The 19,939-nt window shown below is 44.7% G+C and overlaps 2 protein-coding genes across 4 annotated transcripts in view; both read left to right on the top strand.

The window, feature by feature from the left end:
- The first annotated feature begins 2,802 nt into the window (after nt 1–2,802).
- LOC120409816 (guanine nucleotide-binding protein G(I)/G(S)/G(O) subunit gamma-11) lies at nt 2,803–6,466 on the top strand. 2 transcript variants are annotated; one of them, XM_039550143.1, is made up of 3 exons: nt 2,803–2,913; nt 3,042–3,145; nt 6,026–6,466. In XM_039550143.1, exons 2-3 carry the CDS (start codon nt 3,050–3,052, stop codon nt 6,149–6,151), a joined length of 222 nt encoding a protein of 73 aa, XP_039406077.1. In that variant the 5' UTR covers nt 2,803–2,913; nt 3,042–3,049; the 3' UTR covers nt 6,152–6,466. The 2 variants fall into 2 exon arrangements, with proteins under 2 accessions (XP_039406077.1, XP_039406078.1); XM_039550144.1 differs by lacking the exon at nt 2,803–2,913 and having other exon boundaries at nt 2,930–3,145.
- Nucleotides 6,467–6,567: 101 nt separating this feature from the next.
- Nucleotides 6,568–19,939, top strand: part of LOC104689336 (probable acyl-CoA dehydrogenase 6) — an 80,807-nt gene continuing 67,435 nt past the window's right edge. For both annotated transcript variants that reach the window (XM_010399402.4, XM_020584655.2), the window contains exons 1-2: nt 6,568–6,706; nt 19,409–19,529. In XM_010399402.4, coding sequence (XP_010397704.2) covers nt 6,584–6,706; nt 19,409–19,529 — 244 coding nt within the window. In that variant the 5' untranslated portion in view covers nt 6,568–6,583. The remainder of the gene's footprint in view (nt 6,707–19,408; nt 19,530–19,939) is intronic.

The raw sequence follows: 19,939 nt of genomic DNA, 5'->3' as shown, positions 1-19,939 counted from the left end.
AGGCCGCTCCCTGTTCAGAGGCTCCGGGTAGAGGGCGGTGGGGCACCGAAAATCAAACGCTGAGCCTGCTGCAGGTCCTGATCCAGCTGGATCGACTACAGGTTGCGTAGCGAGTGCCGCTGAGACAAACGCGCGGCAGTAGTTTACTACCGTTGTGTAAAACGCTGGTGAACTTGAGAAAATCGAGGCATCGTCAGAGGGCTTGGACTCTGGGGAAACCCGAGGGGCCGAATGGATAACACCTCTGGCCAGTGCAAAGAGAGATGGATTTCAGGAAATGTAATGACCTGTCTTATTCTGCAGATTTTAACCCCACCAGGCAATGGGGTGTGGTCTGTGGGAGGAGGGGGTGAGCAGCAGCAGCACACTTTCCCTCTCTAATCTATTAGAGACATTACATTAATTAGTGTTTTCCTCAGACTGAATATAGTGAGAGATAAGAGTGGCTGCAAATTAGGCGTGTTCTCCATAGATAACGACAAACTAATCTGATCTCCTATTGTTGTTCTCTGATCCCTTTACAGTGACATTGGGCCGCAGTCCTGCGGGCAGGCACTGCCCTCGATGGGGTACAATACAGGGCCCTGGAAATCTGTGGCCTGCAGGAAAGAAGCCACAGTCTATACGGGCTGTAAGGAGGAGCTTCCTGATTATTTGAACTGACTTTCTCTCCACGGGTTCTCCGCTTTCCTTATGTTGTGGAGGATTACAACCTAGTTTTCTGACATCATTTTATTTTTCATAAAGGCAAGAAAGGAGCAAATCTAATCCCTACCCCACCTACGTGACTTCGGAAAGGATATGAATGGTACCTCTTTCCATTGTTTTTCAGAACTGTGCCTTTTTTCAGAATCTCCAGTAGCTAAAGGATAAGTGGGTGCTTTAGTGACAAGAAAATAAACCCTGGTGCAGCTTGAGTCATCATGATGGGATATATCTGCCGTGCTTTAGAATCTTATAGCTACAACTGTTACTAACAGGTGTCCTCATTTTTAGGGCTTTTGTTCAGCTTATTAGGCAGAGCAGCTATATTAAATCTTATGTCCCTCCAGAAGGAAAGAACAAACAAAACAACCATATACTTTTTCTATTTCCAAAAGAAAGCAAAAGGTCATCTTTCGAATATTGGGAAACAAAAGTGATTTTATTATGTTGTTCTTTAATATGATGTCCTCGACTGATGTCCTTTAGTTTTCATCACATTTTTTGAAATTGCAAAGAAAGTAATTGAAATACTGCTTTAAACAATAGCAGCAAAGTGAATGGTATAATGCAAACACCATTTTCAGTATTTTCCATTTCCTCTGTGCACAGACACTTATAAATCAAAGTCTGAGTTAAAGCCACCTATCCATCAATGCTGCTATTCAGCTTCTCCTTTGCTATAACTTAGATCAGGTAAATATCTGTAAAAATATATGAACCACAATAAAAGTTTACACAGCAAGTGATAGAAAGCCCATTTGTGACTGCCATCTGCAGAGCTAGTCATGTCAGCAGACAGATCAGTGAAGGCTTTCCATTACAGAGCTATGGATACCAAGTTCTTCCCACCCTAACCGTATCAGTGGTGTGCCAGAGCCCACTTTCAGCTCACTCCTGCACCTGCCACCACCACATCACATGCTCTCTGCCTCCCCACACCACAGTGTTTCTGCTCCCACCAACAGCCGGGGCTCCTCTGAGTCTCTGGCCAGCCAGTTCCTTCCATCTGTTTTGACTGGCCCAGGACCAGCAGCTGGTAGGGTTTGGGAATGCAGCTGTCAGTGTAGGTTATGAGGATGTAGAAAGTGCATACCAACAGCTGGGGAGGGGGAGATAGTAGCCAGAGGGAGAGGAAGAGAAACTGATTTTAGTGAACTGGCTAAAGTAAAATGAATACAAACCCCAAGAGCACTACAGGACCAGTGCTGGAGAAAATGTAAATCTTACATGCTGCTGACAGCTGCTTACATCTGGTGAGTAGGGAGAGGAGGAGAAAGGAGCTATGTTCAGTCTCAGGGGTCCTGAATTCTGCTTCCATTGCTATTGTACGAAAGCAGCTGCTAGGATGAGAGATGCTAGGTGCTGTACGAACATGCATGGAGGTGCCACTCTGTTCCTAAAAGCATAGAATCCTTTTTGGGATCTAGATGTCAAAACTATGCAACCACAGGAGAAGAATTTCCTAACTCCTTGCATCTTCTGAATGCATCACTTCCCTTACATTGAGTACTCCACCTCAACACCTGTCATAACTCCATGTGTCCAGAGACCCTTTGTGCTAACCAGGCACAATAACCCTCTTACACAGAGTTGCAATTCTGCTTTGCAGACATACCTACCAAAAAATTGCTATGTGTGGCATTGTCGGGCTGGCCGCCTGCTGAGGCACTTGACATGGGAGTGGTTCCTTCCCCTCTCTACTTGGTCCACACAGTTGTTATGCACAAGTAGTTGTAATGCACAAGTATTCAGGAATGTACCCATGCACACCACCTGCTTCTGCCTTAGCCGCTGGGCAGAAGAACACAGAGCCCAAGGATGCTGGTGGCACAGAGCATGAGTCATTTCTATGGCCGAGAGTTGCGTGAGGAGAAGGTGCTGGGGGGAAAGATCTCACTGCTGGGCCAGAAGCTCCAGCCGAGCTCGCTGCTCTTGCCCCGCACTGGTGTTGTAGAGGATGAGGCCGGGGAGGTCAGCACAGGAGGGTTTTCCCGCTCCCAGCTCCTGCTGGGACGGCCGGACCTCCCTGTGCAGGCAGGACCCGTGTCAACGCCCCGGCAGCGGGGCCGGGCCGAGCGGAGGGCTCTAATCCGGTTAGGGGGGATTAGCGTGCAGGTTTAAAGGCCGGAGCGGCGCGGGCCAGGGGTGCAGGCGCGCCGGAGAGGAAGCGGCCGCCACCGAGCAGCGGGGCAACTCGGCCGGCAGCGTGTGAGTGAGCCCGGGGGCGGGCCGGGGGCGGCCGTCCCACAGCCCCGCCACCGCCCGGGGGCTCCGGCCCCGGCGCCCTCGCTGCCCAGACGTAACCTTTTGTCCTTACTCCCTGCGCGCTTCAATAGTGTAGACGATGCCAGCCATCAACATCGAGGACCTGAGCGAGAAGGACAAACTGAAAATGGAAGTGGAGCAGCTCCGGAAAGAAGTCAAGCTGGAAAGGCAGCCGGTGAGCGGGCGCGGAGAAGGGGCCTGAAGCTGCCCGGCGGGCGGCGGGGCCGGGTGCGGAGCGGGGAGCAGCCCGTTCCTCCCCGGGCGGCGGTGCGGGGGCTCGGGAGGCGGCCCCGGGCACGTCGGGGGGAGCCGCTCGTCCGTAGAGCCCCGGCTGTTTTGGGACGCCCGCGGTTTGCACCGACGGCTCCTGCCACCACTTTGGGTCAGGGGCCCGGGACGGCGCTGTTGGCACCGCACCGCTAACACCCCATAGGAGCGCCGGTCCTTCTCGGGGTGACTGTGGAGCCGGGGGGAAGGAGCGCATCACCCCTGGGATAAAGCGCCCCGAGGGGCTGGCAGGGCCTGCCCGCCGCGGCTGTTCCCGGTGGATTTGGCATCCCTTAACTTCCCCTCCCTGTGTGTCCCTGGCGCCCAAGGCCGGCACAAGGCAGCCTTGCCAGGCGAGGGAGGAGCACGTCGCGTTCTGTCCCCCTCTTCTGCAGGCAGAACGCACTGGGACGTGCTGGTGCTAGGGGAGGGGTGGTCCTACCCTGGGAAGCCAGGGGAGCCCTGTCACGGCTCTACACCCTGCCCTGGCCCGTAGCTGGGTCTCGGGCGCCCGCGCCCCCGCCCCGCTTCCTGTGCTGTGCAGTGCCCGGGCGGAGGGCAGGACCCAAAGGACCGCCCGTGCCGAGCCGTGATCCACCCAGCCTTGAGCCATAGAAACATTTAGACATTTGCACTGATTGTTCCTTTCCACGAGTACTTTCCCGTTAAAGGTTTATGGTTTTGTACGTTTTCTATAGATGAAAGATGTGAAGAACTGATCTTGCTCCACGATGAAACTAATATTCTTTTTTCTCAGTTTTTTTCTTTTTTTTTCTTTAATTCTGCATGCAAGCAGAAGCAAACTGCACGTAAATAAACGCTTCTAGTTAGGACAAAAAATACATTTATATGTGGGAATCAGTAGCATTAGTCATGTTGATTATGCTGCAGTCTAGGTGTTCAGCCCAGAAAATAAGAATGCCAGAGTTACGTTTTAGGTGTGAGTTAGGTATCAGTGGTTGTAGATGTTGTGGTATAGTCTAAAGCTCCATCAGTACTGAGGGCTCAACATCCGACTAGTCTAGATATCTATATAATCTCTCAGAGAGTTCTCAGACGACTGAAATACACTCTGCAAGATGTAAAGTTTTCAAAATAATAATAATTTTAAATACTTGTCTACATCTTTGGAATAAACCAAAACCCTGATCACTTTAGGAAAATGGATATTTTTCAATTTTCCTGTAGTAAAGCACACACAGCATGCTCAATTTCACCAGTGCATTGTAACAGAAGCTTCACTGTGAGAATGAAATCTGTGTTGTAATTGCCACAGTCCCCTGGGACCTGTATGGGTGTTACAGAAACAGGAAAATGCAGAAACCATATTACTGTTGGTACCAAAAGTAAAAACTTCAGCGAAAGTTTTCTTGACCCCCACTTGCACCTTTACAGAATAAAAAGGAAGTGTCCTTTGGAATGAATAAAAATTTCTAAATGTGTATTTAAGCAAGCTTTTTTTCTTATAAGTGAAAATTATCCTGGCAGTGCTGGCTGAAGGAAAACAACCCCTGATCCTTCATATACTTTGGCATGCAACTTTGCTATGGTGTAAGCTGCTCCAATTTGAATGAACAAGGTTTGCAATGCATGGAAGAACAAGACGTGTAAGGGGATTTGTAGGCCCAGCTTCTTATTTCCTCTAAGGCAGCTAGATCTTATTTTATGCACTGTTTAACTGGGAATTAACTCTGTTCTTTCTGATGGCTTAAAGCCTAGTTTTGCACAGGCCATGCTCTGTTGTCTGTGATACAACAGGTATTTGTTGGTTCTTTTGTTGTAGTTTTACCTTTGAAATAAAGTATAATTAACAGAGGAGGCAAGGGGCCTTAAATTAGATATACTAATCATCTAGTGGCCTGGCCAACAGCTGGTTCCTGCTGCTGACTCTGCACAGCTGTGCTGCTGCAGGGACTGCGGGTAAGAAGGGAGGAGGTAGGAACAGAGCAGGAGGGTATCTTCCAGTATGTCAGGTATTCGAGCATCAAAGGACAGTTTCTGCTGACACGGAGCAAGAGATGTGTGTGCACAAGGAGCCTCAGGAGCCCCAGACATTCACTTGTGCACTCTCAGACTCCACAGACACCCTTTACCGCGTGCGCTGCATGTGCTCCTGTGTCAGTGAACAGAAACTAAACACACCTCTTCTCCATAGGTGGGTTCTGTGCAGGCTTACCTACATCAGTGCTAGTTTCCTTTGAATGCCATGGGAAGTGTTATGGTCTCTCATAACACAATAGGCTCTTCTATTAACCATAGCTTGAAATAACCCCTGGTAACAAGCAAACAAATTGTCTTTCCTAGTTAGGCTCTTATTCAAGGTGCATCATTGCTATACCAGAACTGCAAAGTAAGAATTTGCATTACCACTGAAAAATCATTGTTGAATGTTTTGTTTGTGAAAAACACATAAAGTCATAAACACTTTGAATTCAAAGTTACTGACCTTGAAACTATTCACCATAAGTCACGCTGCTGCTGAGGGAGAGCGTGATCCACAGCTTAATAAAACTAGATTGGTAATTATGAAGAACATACGTTTAACTATGCAGCAGGAACTGCTGTTCGGAGTGGCGTTTACATTCTCAGAGATACGAACATGTTCTGTGCGTATTGGGATGTGAAAAGAGAGGAAGGAAGCTGAGTCTGCATGTGCTTAGTGCTGTGGCCAGATATTTTATGCTTGGCGGAGAGGCGAATGAGAGAGAATGTAAATTCACGGGTTTCCTCCTCTGATGTACATTCCGCACGGCCGTAACGCAACCACTTCTCTGTCCTTTCCCTCGAGGTGTCCAAGTGCTCCGAAGAGATCAAGAACTACATCGAGGAGCGGTCGGGCGAGGACCCGCTGGTGAAGGGGGTTCCCGAGGACAAGAACCCCTTCAAGGAGAAGGGAGGCTGTGTCATCGCTTAGGAGAAGGGACCCCGCGCCTGCCCCCGGAGCAGACATTCCTCCTGTACCCCTAGGGCGTCACTAGCGTGTCCCCACCGCCGCCGGTCCGTGTCGAACGAGCACAGGAGCGGATTTCTTTTTATTTTCTATTTCTCCTTACAAAAATACAGAAACCCGCGCGAAAGCTGCCGAGCCCCCGCGCCGGCCGCTGGGCAGGGCCGGCTGTGTCCCGCTCCCCGGCGTGGCCGGCCCCTGTCGCTGCGCGGGGCCCTCTCGCCACCCGCTTGTCGGTCGCTTCATGGCTGTTCGTTGGCATTAAAGAAAACCTGCCCGTAACCCGAGAGCTGCCGTGACTTGCTGCAGGGGCGAGAGTAGCGGGAGGAGGGACGAGACGGGACGGGGCGGGGCAGGGCCTGCCCCGGCCTTTGCTCGGGAGCAGGAGCAGCGGCGACCATGGCGCTGCGGGGCGGCGGGCGCTGGGCGCGCCTGGGCTCGGCGCTGCGCGGCCGCAGCTCAGGGCCGCGGGACGCCGGGGGCACTCCGCAGCACCGCGACCTGCGGGAGGCCCTCAGGAAGGTACCGAGAGGGAACAGGGAGCGGCGGGACCGTGGGACACCCGGCCGCGCCGCCCCGTGCGGGGAGCGAGCCAGGGCAAGGGCAGCGAGCCGACGGAACGGCTCGGGGTGTGCTTAAATAAGTAAACTTCCCTCTGCCAAGGCCAGAAATGGAACCGTGTGTTCCCTGCCTGTGACGCGCGGGGTGGCAGAGCCCTGCCCTGCGTGTGCTGCCCCGGGCGGAGCGGGGGCTCGGTCCTGCAGAGCAGAGCCCCCGGGCACTGCGGCCGTTCTCCAGGCGCACGGATGGACACATAATGGGAGGCTCCTGCGAAACTAAATCATCAATCAAAAGGAAACGCTTCTGCTAACGTAGCGTGTAAATTGAATGCCAAATGGCAACCTGTAAGTGACAGTAGGGCCGGCGAACTCTGTGTATTCCCGTCAGCGAGGTCAATGTCACCTGTAGGACGCCGTGGTACTGTTAAGAGCACCTGCCAAAGCCAGAGAATCAGCCGGTTTGGCTGTAGGGAGCCCTGGTGTGGTGCCCGCTGCGGGGCCGAGCAGCGGTGGGAAAGAGACGTCCACCTTTAACCTATGAACCACTGAGAAAAGCGCTGGAGTTCAGTACCTGCTGTAAGGGCCAAACAGGATTATTGTGGCCACCAAGTAAGAACAAACATACAGTGGGTTCAGAAGAAGGCGATAGGGAATGTAAGGACATCTCAGATTGACCTGTAGGCAAGTTTCCAAGTTCTAGCTGGTCATGCAGTGCTCTGCTGTAGTTTTTTTTTTTAAACAGTATGCTCTGCATTGCCAGATACTGACTTTTTTACATGAGTTTGGAGTAATGCTGTCCTATCTTTCGTGGATGCTTTTAAAAATTACTTGCAGAATCTTATATTTCCCTGGAAAAACTTATTTTTTTCCAAATTTCACCTCTTTTCCAGTTCACTGTGGACAAAAGATAGTGGAGTTACTTCTGAGTCATGTGATGTTTACCTCAGGTTTGTTTTTTCAAGCATTAACTGTCACACTACCAGTGTTAAAATATCCCAAACCCAGTGTAATTAGTCAGGTTTTCTATCACTGAGATCTGGTATCACTGAGCTTTGGGAGAAGTGCATGCATCTTCTGTCTTACAAAAAAGAAACCTGAGCAAGAATGGAAAGAGGTGCATGACCTGTCACTTTCTTAGTAAATTAGTTTCATTAGTCTAAATTCCTGGACTCTTTGCGAAGCAGAAATAAGATGCTACAGAAAGAACCAGTAGAAAAAGCTGGAAATGAAGCCTCCTCTCTCACCTGGACTAATAGTGTAGAATTTCGTAGCTAATACCATTGCATCAAATTTGTGCTGATTCTGTCTAGAGAGAGCCTTCATATTTCTGTGTATCTACAGAGATATCTGCCCAATGAACTTGTTCCCTGGCACACTGCTTTTCATTACCTGCCCAGGGACAACAGCTGTATTAATAAAATCAATAAAAAATAAAAATAATAATAAAAAAATTGGTGTCCTGAAATACAGAGGAAAAGGCCAGACCTTGTGAAGGCAGTGATCTGGAAGATTTTGTAAGTTCCGCTTCTTTGTCATGTATAGATTAAGCTTCACATTGTTTTGTATCTCGAGTATTTGCAGCTGTGTATTTATTGATGCCAGGGGAAGTAGCTGTATTAGTGTCTGCTAGTGCAGTGTTTGCTGCTCAGCTGTGTGACACAATGCTTTTTTGTGCAAAAACTTTCCCCTCCCTTGTTTTTATGTCCCCCATGCCTACCGAAGTGCAGATAACAATATGCTCTATCTTGCTGGATTCAGTGCAGATAATTATATCACGGGCTAAGAGGGAATGTGATGCTACATTTTTTGCAGCCCTGTGATGAATATATTGTAGAATAAATCACAGTAGACAGTATAAAGCTGCTTCTTCGTTGTCCTGTAGTTTAAAAAAATGCTTATGTAACACTTACTTTAGATTTGATCTGATTTCATACTGGAAAAAAAGAAAAATCACTATTTATGTCAAATCCAGTCTGATGTTGTTCACACAAAGCTTCTAGCAATCAGTGTTTGTTTTGGCTTAAGTTAAGCCTGTGACAATGACTTTAGGATAAATCCCAAAGTCGTTGGGAGAGAATGACCATTCAGTACCTGCAACACATTTTAAGTATACATGTTATGTATTCTGGGGCACCCTTTCCAGTAGCTAAATCCAGACGCAAGTACCAGAGAAATCAGAGAAATGAGCAGTGCAATTCCATGAGTGAGAACTGGTTGGTTGGTTTTTTTGTTTGTTTCCATAATTTTTATTTTTTAGTATGTTAAGTTATTGTTCTTTAAATGATCTATAATTTCCCAATTGTTCTGAGCAGGATGAGGAAGAGACTCTTATAATTCTAGGGGGCTGTTTTTAGCACAGGTATTGAAATAATCCTGTGAGTGGTTTCCTTTACAACTTTATAGGTCACCACCCTTCCTCTTGGAGATTGAAAATGTAGCTTTTGCTTAACTTGTTGAACAATGCTTGCAGTACACTGATATCCTACAGCTTGCTTCAGTAATTAGTATAACTGATTTGAAGGAAAGAGATTAAATTTATTCTGTGTGTGTATGTTAACAGTATTCATATACGTACAGAACGTATATCTGCTATTTTTTTCTCTGGCGTTAGTAGTAAGAAACTTTGGGAAATGGGGAAATTTGACATATATTTTGCTAGAGTTGCCTGTAACATCAGTGACATTTAATTTTATGCCCAGTGGTGACTGGGTGTAGTTACACTGTGTTGTGTGTCTGTAGGATGAAAATTTCCCCTGTGACAATGAGACTCCCCAAAAGACAATGCTACTTTATTTGCTACTCTTGGCTTGTATGTCATGAGTTTCTGTTTAATAATATATGTATTTTTGCGAGCGTTAATGTCTCTTCATATTAGAGCATGCAGGATCTGAATTTAATCTTGACACTTTCTTTAACTTTCTGGTAAAATTTCTATAAATTTTCCATCAAAAAAACTCTTTCTGACTACCTGCAAAATACTGAAGGGTGACCACTATTAGCATTGGAGCACCTTGGATGGAGTTGGTTTATTTATCTTTGTAAGAAAACATAAAGCCCTCTTATAGAACAGCAAAGTAGTAACTTGCTGGTGTTACAAAAAAATCACTTAAACGTTAGTTTCTCACTAAGTTGGAAGAGAGAAAACACACAGCTGAATCTAAAAAATACATGACTTGCACCTGTCATTTAAAAACCTAATTTATCATGCACCTGAGTTAAAAGCTTCAGGAAGAAAACAGATGTGGCACTGGTAAGGCTCACAGATTCTGTACTGGCTGCCCTTCTGTCTAAGGGAAGCAAAGTGTATTCCCAGGTTCTGGGGTATTGCAGTAGCCTTTGTCATCTTGTGCCTTACAGAAACATCACACAAACCTTTAGGGTCTAACTCCCTTGCTGGTGCCAAGAATTTTTGGTAGCAATTTATCAGAGAGGAAATCTTCATGATTGAATTTTGTTGTTATTGGAAGAGGCAGCTGGGATATACCACTGTAATATGAGAGACCATCCAGTACACCTACTAGTGCCCTACCAAGAAGTGCTTTTGAATCAGTGTAGGTGAACAGGAGAGAAAAAAAAAAAAGAGCTTTAGCTTATTCAACCAACCTCTCTAAAAAGCTTTTTCTCATAATAGGAAAAAAAGTCACTTTCTGTACAAATGCTCAATTGTGTAGCAAAAGTGCAATAAAGGCAATTTTGTAATCAGTGCTCATATTTGTTATTTGGTGTCAGAGTAGTGCGTACATCTGAGATTGCACTTCTTGTGTCCTAACACTGGATTTTTTGCCTGCCCCATATTAACATTAGAACAAATTTCCGCTGTATCTAGTTAGACTTTTCAGTGAACAGTTTTTAGTAGAACTGTGCCTAGTGGATATTTTTGCATCTCAGGTCTAGCTATTATATTGCTTTATCATTGCCACGTTTGATTAGGTAATACAGTTACACACTTCTGACAACTAAAATTGTGTCTTAATAAGCAGTTTATGACTGAGTAAACACTGGGGTTGATACTGGTTTTGCATGGCTGTTCAGATGTGATGGTGTAGGCTGCAGTGAGATAAATTGTTTTGTTCCTGCAGGGATGCAACCCAGAGTCAGAAGGAGGACCCAAACCCCAACATCCCAGCCTCTAGTGGACATTACACTATATCTCAACTCAGCATCTCTGTTTTGGAAAGTATGACTCGAAGGAGCAAAAAAAGATGGTCACTTGCTCAGTTCTGTATCTCTTTCATAACTCAATACAAGTAGCCTGGATAACGTTCATAACTCAATGCCAGTAGCCAGATCTCCCAGTCATCCAAAAGGCTTGTCCAAGGTCAGTGCCTAGATTGGCACAGCACCCATTTTTGATCTTGTAGGACTACCCTGGTTTAAAAGCATCTGCCCTCAGATCCTAGGAATAGCTGTGCCCTCAGCACTCGCTTTTTCACAGATTTTAGGATCCTCTCTTTTCTGCCATACTCTTGGATAGGGCAGTTGAAGGGGTTCCAGTTGTGAATGTGCAGGGACTGCCAAGACACTCAGGTTTGCACAGGAAGGATTTGTCTTTGCAACTGTCTTTGGAAAAATGACATAGGGAGGGAGAAGGTGTTGGCTGGGATCATGTGTGTTCCTCCCCAGCTGGAGCTGCCTTCTAGCCATCTCATTCCTCAGGAAATGGTTGAGCAGGGCTCAACTCCAGGGTGGTGGCCTGAACCTTTCGTTTTCTTAATATGGTGATGATGTGTGCCCTCTCTGCTTCAGCAGTGGGGCTCCCAGATGTGCTGGCAGCTGCATGGGGTGGAGGGCAGAACATGCTTCTACACTCACTGGCAGACTTGTAATATTTGAAGCTTTCAGTAAATGTTGGCAAAAACTTTGTGGTTCATTCAGGGTTTGGATTTTTTGGTTTCCTGAAGTAACAACTGTAGCGAGATGTATGGGACCAAAAGATAATCAGTATTCAAATTTCTGAACCAGTAATCAGCTTTGCTTTATCTATTAGGTGTGTTGCAAGGAATTGAGTTGCAGTGAAAAGGAAGAAACACGATGATTGAAACAGAAGTGTGTCTAGATACTGAGAAATGAATAGACCAGGCAAAATGGCAGAATACTTATGAAGTAAGTGCATGCTTTTTTCTGTGGAAAATCGGGTCTTGTAAAAATAGATGAGTACAGATATGTTTTATTACACAATGAGAAGCTGCCAACTCTTACATTAGAGAGGGGTTCCTCCACTATTTTTGTCCTCTGAGAGGGGGAAAATTTCATTTAGTAGCAGTTTGTTCTTGTATTTGGTGATCACTGCAGTCTTTGGTACCCAGTGCAGTAGCAGATTGCAGATTATTTTGTTGCCTATGGCACAGCTTAATTGAAGGTACAAAAAGGAATTGTGGTGCTCTAATTAATCAGTTTTAATTACATATACTTCCCATTGCAGCCTTATATTTTCCAGCTATTAGGAAAATTTTCTGGGGTTTTTCCTTATATAAGCCTCCTGAATATAGGTTTAAAATCCATTGGAAGCTTCTCTGGAAGCTCAGCTCTGGCCACAGCTATGTGCAATAGTATTGCAGAAACCCACTTTCTTTTTTCTTCTCAGTGATAAATTCCGGCTGGCTTGAAGTGTTCTTTTCATCCAGTAGGTTTTTTTCTCTGTGTGGGCTACATCTTGTCCTGCAAGCACCATGTAGAGTAGTTGACTTCTGCATATGAAATGCGTGTGTGGTGGTTGGGGAGATCAAATGTTTAAAAATCTTAAGTCACAATTACTTCATTTTTGTTCTTTATTTTAATTATCAGGGTATTCTGCTTCTAGGACTTTTTTTCTGCCGCATATTTTTCACAGGGTCATGAAATGAAGGTCTACTTTTAAACTGAACTTTTTCAGTTCAACCCCATATCATTGTGGAAAATGTTATCTTGGCTTGTTTCCAGACACAGTCTAACGACAGCTCAGAGTATGGAAGTTTCCATATCTTCATTGAGGCCCAGCCTCAAATCCCATATGCAAACAGGGCAAATTCTTCATGGACAACTCTTGTAGACAATCTTTTGCCCAGGTGTGTCACATCATATATTTGGCTGGGTAGCCAACTGGCAATATTGAGTAAGAGGTGCATATTGTATCCAAATGCCAAATCTTCTATGTTGTGGGAAAGAGGAGACTTGTCTGTAAAGCACGGAAGTGTTTTGGCGGCATCTGGGACATTCACCACCTTGACAGGACCACTTGCATAGAAGTGAGTCATATTTTACATAGATCTCCTAGGTGAGCTCCTAACTAATAATAATGTATATTTTTATGAGAGGAGTGAGGACTATCCCACTTGTTTCAATTAGTATTAAAAAAAAAAACCCAAACCAACCCCAAAAAAATGCAAACAACCCCAAAAAACCCACCCACAAAAAAACAATCCCCAGAAAACAGTCCTGCAAAACTTCCTGAAGACCTTTGCCCTGTGCTGGTGATGCATCCTGAAAGAGGAAGCACTAGGCTGTAACTTTGCTCTCTGGATTACTGCAGACCACAGGCAAACTCATAATACTGGATTTCGCTTGCCAGTAGAAAGTGCACTTAATAACTTTGTATGAGCAGGCAACGTTAACACTGCAGGGAACATTTTCTGGCTGCTGTGTGGTTAAATCATATTTGTTTAATGGTGTTATTTTTAGCCTGTTGTGGTCTTTTAAGTCACATACTCCCTCTGCTTCTGCACCCAATGTCATCTCAGACTGAATGATTGTCTCTTCTGTTGGGGCACTCACTGACTGTGTCAGGTCCAGGCTCGCCACCACCATGCTGGGTGATCCAGGCACACGATCAGCTCCTGGCTTCTGCTCCTAGCATGTGTTGTGGGGACTGGAAGCACAGAAGCAACTAACTGCCATCCCTCCTGCCAGTGCTAGAGGGACTCCACAGGTGTCGGAGGGGACAGCAGGACATGGTTTTGCCTACTATGTGTCATAGACATTCTCATCAGTGAGCTGCCGTGGCAGAAGCTCAGTCTCTCCACAGACTCTCTAGTAGGTAGCAGCTACAAGGAGCTGACCTGCTTCTCTCATGCAACTGTATTCTCCCTAGTTCTGTCCCGAGTGTGTTTCCACACTTCAGTCTCCTTCCCTGTGCCCTTTCCCTACCTTTCCAAAGAGTATTACTGGGAAAGGATTGTTCATCAAGCTTTATGATGGCTTTGGAAGAGTCTTGAGGGAGTCAAGGAGGGCCATGACCTCCAAGCCCAGGAGTGAGAAGAAATGAGTAATACACTCTGAGAAACTCATTCAGGTGTGCTTGGGATGCATGCCTTGGGGGGACCCAGGTGGAGATCAACATGTGGGAAGTGGGCTGCTGCTCTTTGGACTTAGGACTTTTTTTCTGCCACATGTTTTTCACAGGGTCATGAAATGGATGTCTGCTTTTAAATTGAACTTTTTCAGTTCAACCCCATATGCTCATGGAAAACATTCCCCAGGCCCTCTTGGGGAGCAGCTGAGAAGACCTGCACAGGCTGCATGTGTGGCCAGTCAGGAGCTTGCCAGTGGGGTCCTGGCTGCCTTGCACCCCTGAGGTGGGTTTTGGTGTCCAAGTTCGGTAGCATCCATGTGTGGCCCACGGGTTTGAACACCTCAGCTTTGCCTTGCATCTTTGTAAAGTGCTACCTTGACCTCAGCACAGTGTTGCTCCAATGCTGAGTTGTCTCATGTGCAGTCATTGCTGCTTGTGGTTTTGATTAAAACTAAAGGAGAAATGTTGTTTTGAAGGCTGTTAATAATTTTCTTTCTTTATCGCTGATACGGAAAGCAAAGGAATCTCTGGTCTGTTACCTCCTATTCAAGTCATTGTTGTGCTAATGTCTAGGTGTAACCACTCAAGAACTGTCATTAGTGGTTTGTTGTTTATTTATTTGCTTTTTACATTAAAGATCCTATTAACTGTCATCTCTGGTTATTATATTAATAGAGTTAAGTTCAATTGCTGTAACTTGATTTAAAGGGAAAAAACATGCTGGTCCTAATATAATATGGAACAGTTATGTCATAAAATCATACAATCATAGAATGGTTTGGGTTGGATAGGACCTTAAAGATCATGTGTTTCCAGCCCCTCTGCCATGGGCAGGGATGCTGGTCACTAGATCAGGTTGCTCAAGGCCCCATCCAACCCGACCTTGAACACTTCCAGGGATGAGGCATCCACAACTTCCCTGGGCAGCCTGTTCCAGTGTTTTACCACCGTCTGAGTAAAGAATTTCTTCCTAACATCTAACCTAACCCTGGCCCCACAGACTGCCTTTAATCTTCTTAATACAAAATACCTTTTTCTCAGACATTTTCTCTTGCTTCTCTAGTAAATTAGTCTAATCTCAGCTGAGGTATAACTCACAGGAAGCTTTAGTAAAGACTTGTCATTTTTTTAAGAATTCAGTTTATTGTTTCAAAATTCATCATCTTGCTAATAGTGTGCTGAAATATCCTACCACTGTACAGTCTTACAAGGGGTGCTTAGAAGAGGTGTGTATAGAAGTAGTATGGCCTTTAGTGTCTGAATTGCAGGATAGAAGGTAAACATGCTGGTGGATAATGAAAACTAATCTTTAATTGCTGTAAGGGACATCTGTACATACTCTCAGTACCCAAATTAATTCAATTACAGTTTCTACTGTTGTAGAATGCATTTGTTTTAGAATGCAGAATTAAATGGCAATTGCTAATATTTCTGGGTAGTTGCTAGTACAGTATCAGCACAAAATACTGAACATCAGCATCATATATTTTTGTTACTTTTCTCATTTAAATGACATACTAAGTTTCAGTGGAAAATAGTCAGAACTGTGGCAATGATTTGGGGGGGTATTTTCATTGCTCTTTTCTGAAGAGAAATTAGAATTATCTATTTTTAAAAAATCTGAATTTATGTCTCTGTCCCTTCTCCAACCCTGCCATAGTATTTCCCCAGTCCTGGGCAGGGAGCTACAGGTGCTGTTTTCACAAAACTTTGCCCAGATAATTTCTAATGAAAACACTTATTTTTCTTACCATCATTCAGCATGAAGTGAGTTTGTTGGCTTGATCCATTTCCGACTGGGCAAGTGTCCACAGTGGTTTTTATAATTCCCAGCTGATAACAGCCCTGAGGCCATTCTTTTGGAGGCTCCCCAGAGAGCAGCCTGAACTCTTGCTGGGATGCAGGCTAAACCAAGGCTGCCTCCAGAGCCTAGTCCTTCATATTTGCATCTTCAGTGTTCAGATGAAGTAGCCTGACATAAAAACCAGTCCCATACATGAGACTTACTGTGCCCTTGCTGTCAGGAAAATAACAGTTTCTGTTGTGGTTTACTGGTACTTCAGCAGGTGGGAAAGTTATATGGCTCCTTGATCAACTTTACATCCCAAATGCCACTGAGATTTGGCAAGCTAGATCAGGTGGAAAGATTTCCTTTGTGGCTGGGAATATCTATCAGATTGTATCTGTAATAGGCAGTGCTAAATATTTCTACTCATAGAAGTTTTAGATCTTGTGATCGTTGGTATCCTAGTGGTGCAAGTCTAAATGCTGGCACCCATGACTTCCATGTTTCTCACGATAAAGCATATATAAATAAGCAGACCAGCTGCTCACATACTGCTGAAAGCTTGCTTCTGTATACTTACCAAGCACTGCATGGAAACCTTAGGGTTTAAGTTAAGGTGGCTATATAATACGTGTCTGCAGTTCAAGTGTAAAATAGTTCACTGGTGGCACAGATGTGAGGAAGTTGCTAAAACCAAGGGAAGGGATAAATCAAATGATTAGGTACAAAGCATTATTGGACCTGTCTTCAGCAAGGTTTTAAGCAAATGTTAAATTTTGTGATCATTCAGTCATTGCTGGCTTGACCTTTAAAATTACCTCTCCTTGTTTCAGTTAGCTTTTCTAGGAAGGGATGAAAATACCCAGTAATCAGTGCTGAAGCGCCAGCCAGTTGAGCAGTAATGCAGTTATCCAGCAATTTGGCTTAAGTTTGTGTCAGTACAAGGGAAGGTGTTCCCCCAATCCCCTTATGATTATAAAATCACATGTGTGATTTTTTGCAAGCAATTTGTGACTGAAGCGTAAAAGCTTTTGACAGGACTTAAATCTTTGCAAAAACACAGTGAATGGTCCAATAGCTAAGAAGAAACTGTGGCTATCAGTATCTGGACTGCAGTATAATTTTTTTTAATTGAGTTTAGAGCCATACAAAATTTATGGTTTGTGCAGTCAGATTGTCTTTGGGGTTTTTTTGTTGTGTCATGCAAGGCAGATCTTTTTTCACTCAACATGGCAAACCTCACCTGGTAATAAGTCCAATCTGTTAAGCAATTTGAGTTTTACTCAAAGGCACAGGAGAAAACAGGTTTTGCAGAAATCATGGCTTAGTCATTCAGAATCTGCTTAACTTCAAAGGTAGCTTTGTATGTAGGCTACGAAACACTTGGCCCAGTACAAGCTACAACAAACACAAAACCACAAAACTCTGTTAGTATATTCACCACGTTTTTGCCAAGATCCATCAAAACACTGGAATAACTTTTTGTGTGCTCTTCCAGGCATTCCCCTGGGTGTTATCCAATGAGCATTGCCAGAAGCTGTTACAGCCAAAAAGGTGTTTCACCACCTTCAACACTCAGGGTCAGCATCTTAGGATCTGAGCACATAGGATATGGCAATATAGAAGAGAAACGTGAGCTCTACTAGATAGGGTTCTGCTGAGTATTTTTTTGCTATTGATCCTTAGGCCTTATGTTAATCAATATAAGAGAGGGAGAGAGACAATAATTACTGAATGAGTTGAACGCTCAGTATGTGAATTTCTCAGAATTTGGTGAGAGGAGTGAAAAAGTGATTTTTCTGTTACCAGCAATCAAGTATGCTTATTTCTGTGGCCAACTGGAAGGCAGAAAGCAGCCATATATGGGCTGAAATTCTCCAAAGAATGTGCAATAAATAGATAGTTTGGAAGAAGGTTCCGCAGGGTCTCGAGAACACAGCAGTCTAGGAGGGAGAGGATTCTGTTTCCAGCTCAAGACATAGTTAGCACCACAGGACTTGTTTATTTAGCAGGAAGAGAAGACTAAGAGGAGTAAGTTCTTGAAATAACAAATTCTCTCTTCATGAAACAGCGTAGTAGTAAAATCATGGTCACAGGTTAAAGGCATTACCTTTCTATTGGGAACTGGTGTTTGTTTTGGTAGGGTTTAGTTTGGGGGAAGGATGTTTCCCGTTAGGACCGCCTTGTGTGGCTGACAGAGGTGTGTGGTGCTCTTGGCTGCGTGGCAGAAGCAGCCTTTTCCAAGGCCTGATTTGGGCTGCAGAGGTGGGCACCATACCATTGCCTCATGATGAGCTGGTAGGCAGCAGGAACACACCTGCAGGCTCCCACTTTGCTCCTTTCCCATGGCCATGGAAATCTGGGACTTCGTGGAGCAAAACATCCAGCTCTTGTGCCCTGAAAGTGTTGCTGAATGTAGTGGCTGTACTCCAGATGTGTTTTGCTTGCAAAGGCTGGAAGGGAATGCAGCAGCCTGAATAGTGTAAGGACTGCAGTCAGGCAGCTTAGGACTTTGGCTTTTGGAAGGTGTGCAGCAGTAGCACAGTCAAGAGTTGTGCAGGGACTAGATTTGGGAATATTATAAATTCTGGGAGAAGACCAAACTTTTCCAGTACATGTTTTGTCAGACTTGTGGGGAAGTCTAAATACAGACTAGACATAAATGCCCTGAACAGCACTGACTTCCTTGAGAGTGTTTAAGGCAAAGGGAGAGGAAATGAATCTCTTCTACTTGCCTTTCTTGGTACTGTGTGTGGTCATTGAGGACAGATCATCAACCTTTTATGCCAAGGTTCCTCTGAGGATAATCCAGACTTCCCTTCCTGTCACTTTCTACAAACTGCACGCAAAAAGGTAACAAATGGTGGGGGGAAACAGCCATTTTTGTGTACAGGGTGAGCACACAGCTCTGTGTCAGGCACATGTCTCATATGTATATCCAGGTGCTTCTCTGCAGGCTGCTACCTCTACAGAAGAGGGAATAGCTCTCAGAAGAGGCAAAATTAGCAAAAAGATCTTGTCTGGGTCTTAAAAGAGGATGTAGATTATGTGTTTAAAAGAGGATGTAGATTATTTCCACAGAGAAATGATTTTCACGTGCCATTTCCTATCTTCTCTTCAGGTATCTGATCCTGTTTCTAGCCTCTATTGCTATGTAGAAAAATACTCTGCCTGTATTCCTGTGAAAGCCCAGAGTTAACTCTTCGGTAGTTTGGATTCACAGAGGGTCTTTGTTGCCTGTTTCCTGGAGGCAGTTACAGATCATGCCCTCTGTACAAACTGTACACAAAAACGTAACAAATGGTGGGGGGGAAACAGCCATTTTCATAGACTTTGGAGAGGCTCAAAGCAGTTCTGAAGACCTGTTTTAGTAGTAATTGCTAAAAGAATGATTTACATTTGCCTCATTACATTTGTTGTAATAGTTGTGGGTGAGTGGAGAATAAGGGTATCCCAACAGGAAGTAAGAAAATTGGTGGGCTTTCAAATTTTTCCCTGTATGTTGTTTTTTCTATTACTTCTTAAATTACAATTTTGAGGTGAAAGTAGTCAAAAGTTTTTGTGTGGAATTTCTGTGTTAATAACTAATACAATTTATTTTCCAAATCTAGATCATTGACAAGGAGATTAATCCATTTGTGGACAAGTGGGAAGAAGAAGGACAGTTCCCAGCACATAAAGTGTTTAAAATCCTGGGACAGGCTGGATTCCTTGGTGTGGATAAGCCAACAGGTGGGAGAATATATAACTCCTAATAGTGATAGATTCAATACATTATCTCAATTAGCTTTTGCCCCAGGTCAAAGCATGGGCTGGAATTCAGTGCAAAGTTTACCTATATTCCTCAGTCATGCTGGCTGGCAACTCTGCAAATACATAAAATAACATTGCTGAGTGCTTAAGTTGATATTCTTCTAAATACAAATGTAAAATGTATGACTGTTATTTTAAAATTAGGGAAATTAACATCACTTCAGTTTTCAGCATAAAATCTGTGTAATAACTTTTCTTCTGGACCCAGACACATATGAAATAATCCAGATCTCCATTAAAGAAACCATAATTTGAAGGCACTGGAAGTGTTTTAAGATTTGGCTTATTATACTTCCTGAACATGTAACCTCTACATCATTTCAAAGGAT

Source organism: Corvus cornix, chromosome 2, assembly GCF_000738735.6.
Source record: "Corvus cornix cornix isolate S_Up_H32 chromosome 2, ASM73873v5, whole genome shotgun sequence".
In the NCBI taxonomy this organism is placed as follows: domain Eukaryota; kingdom Metazoa; phylum Chordata; class Aves; order Passeriformes; family Corvidae; genus Corvus; species Corvus cornix.
Note: the sequence above shows the minus strand (reverse complement) of the source record. Positions and strands in the feature narration are given on the sequence as shown.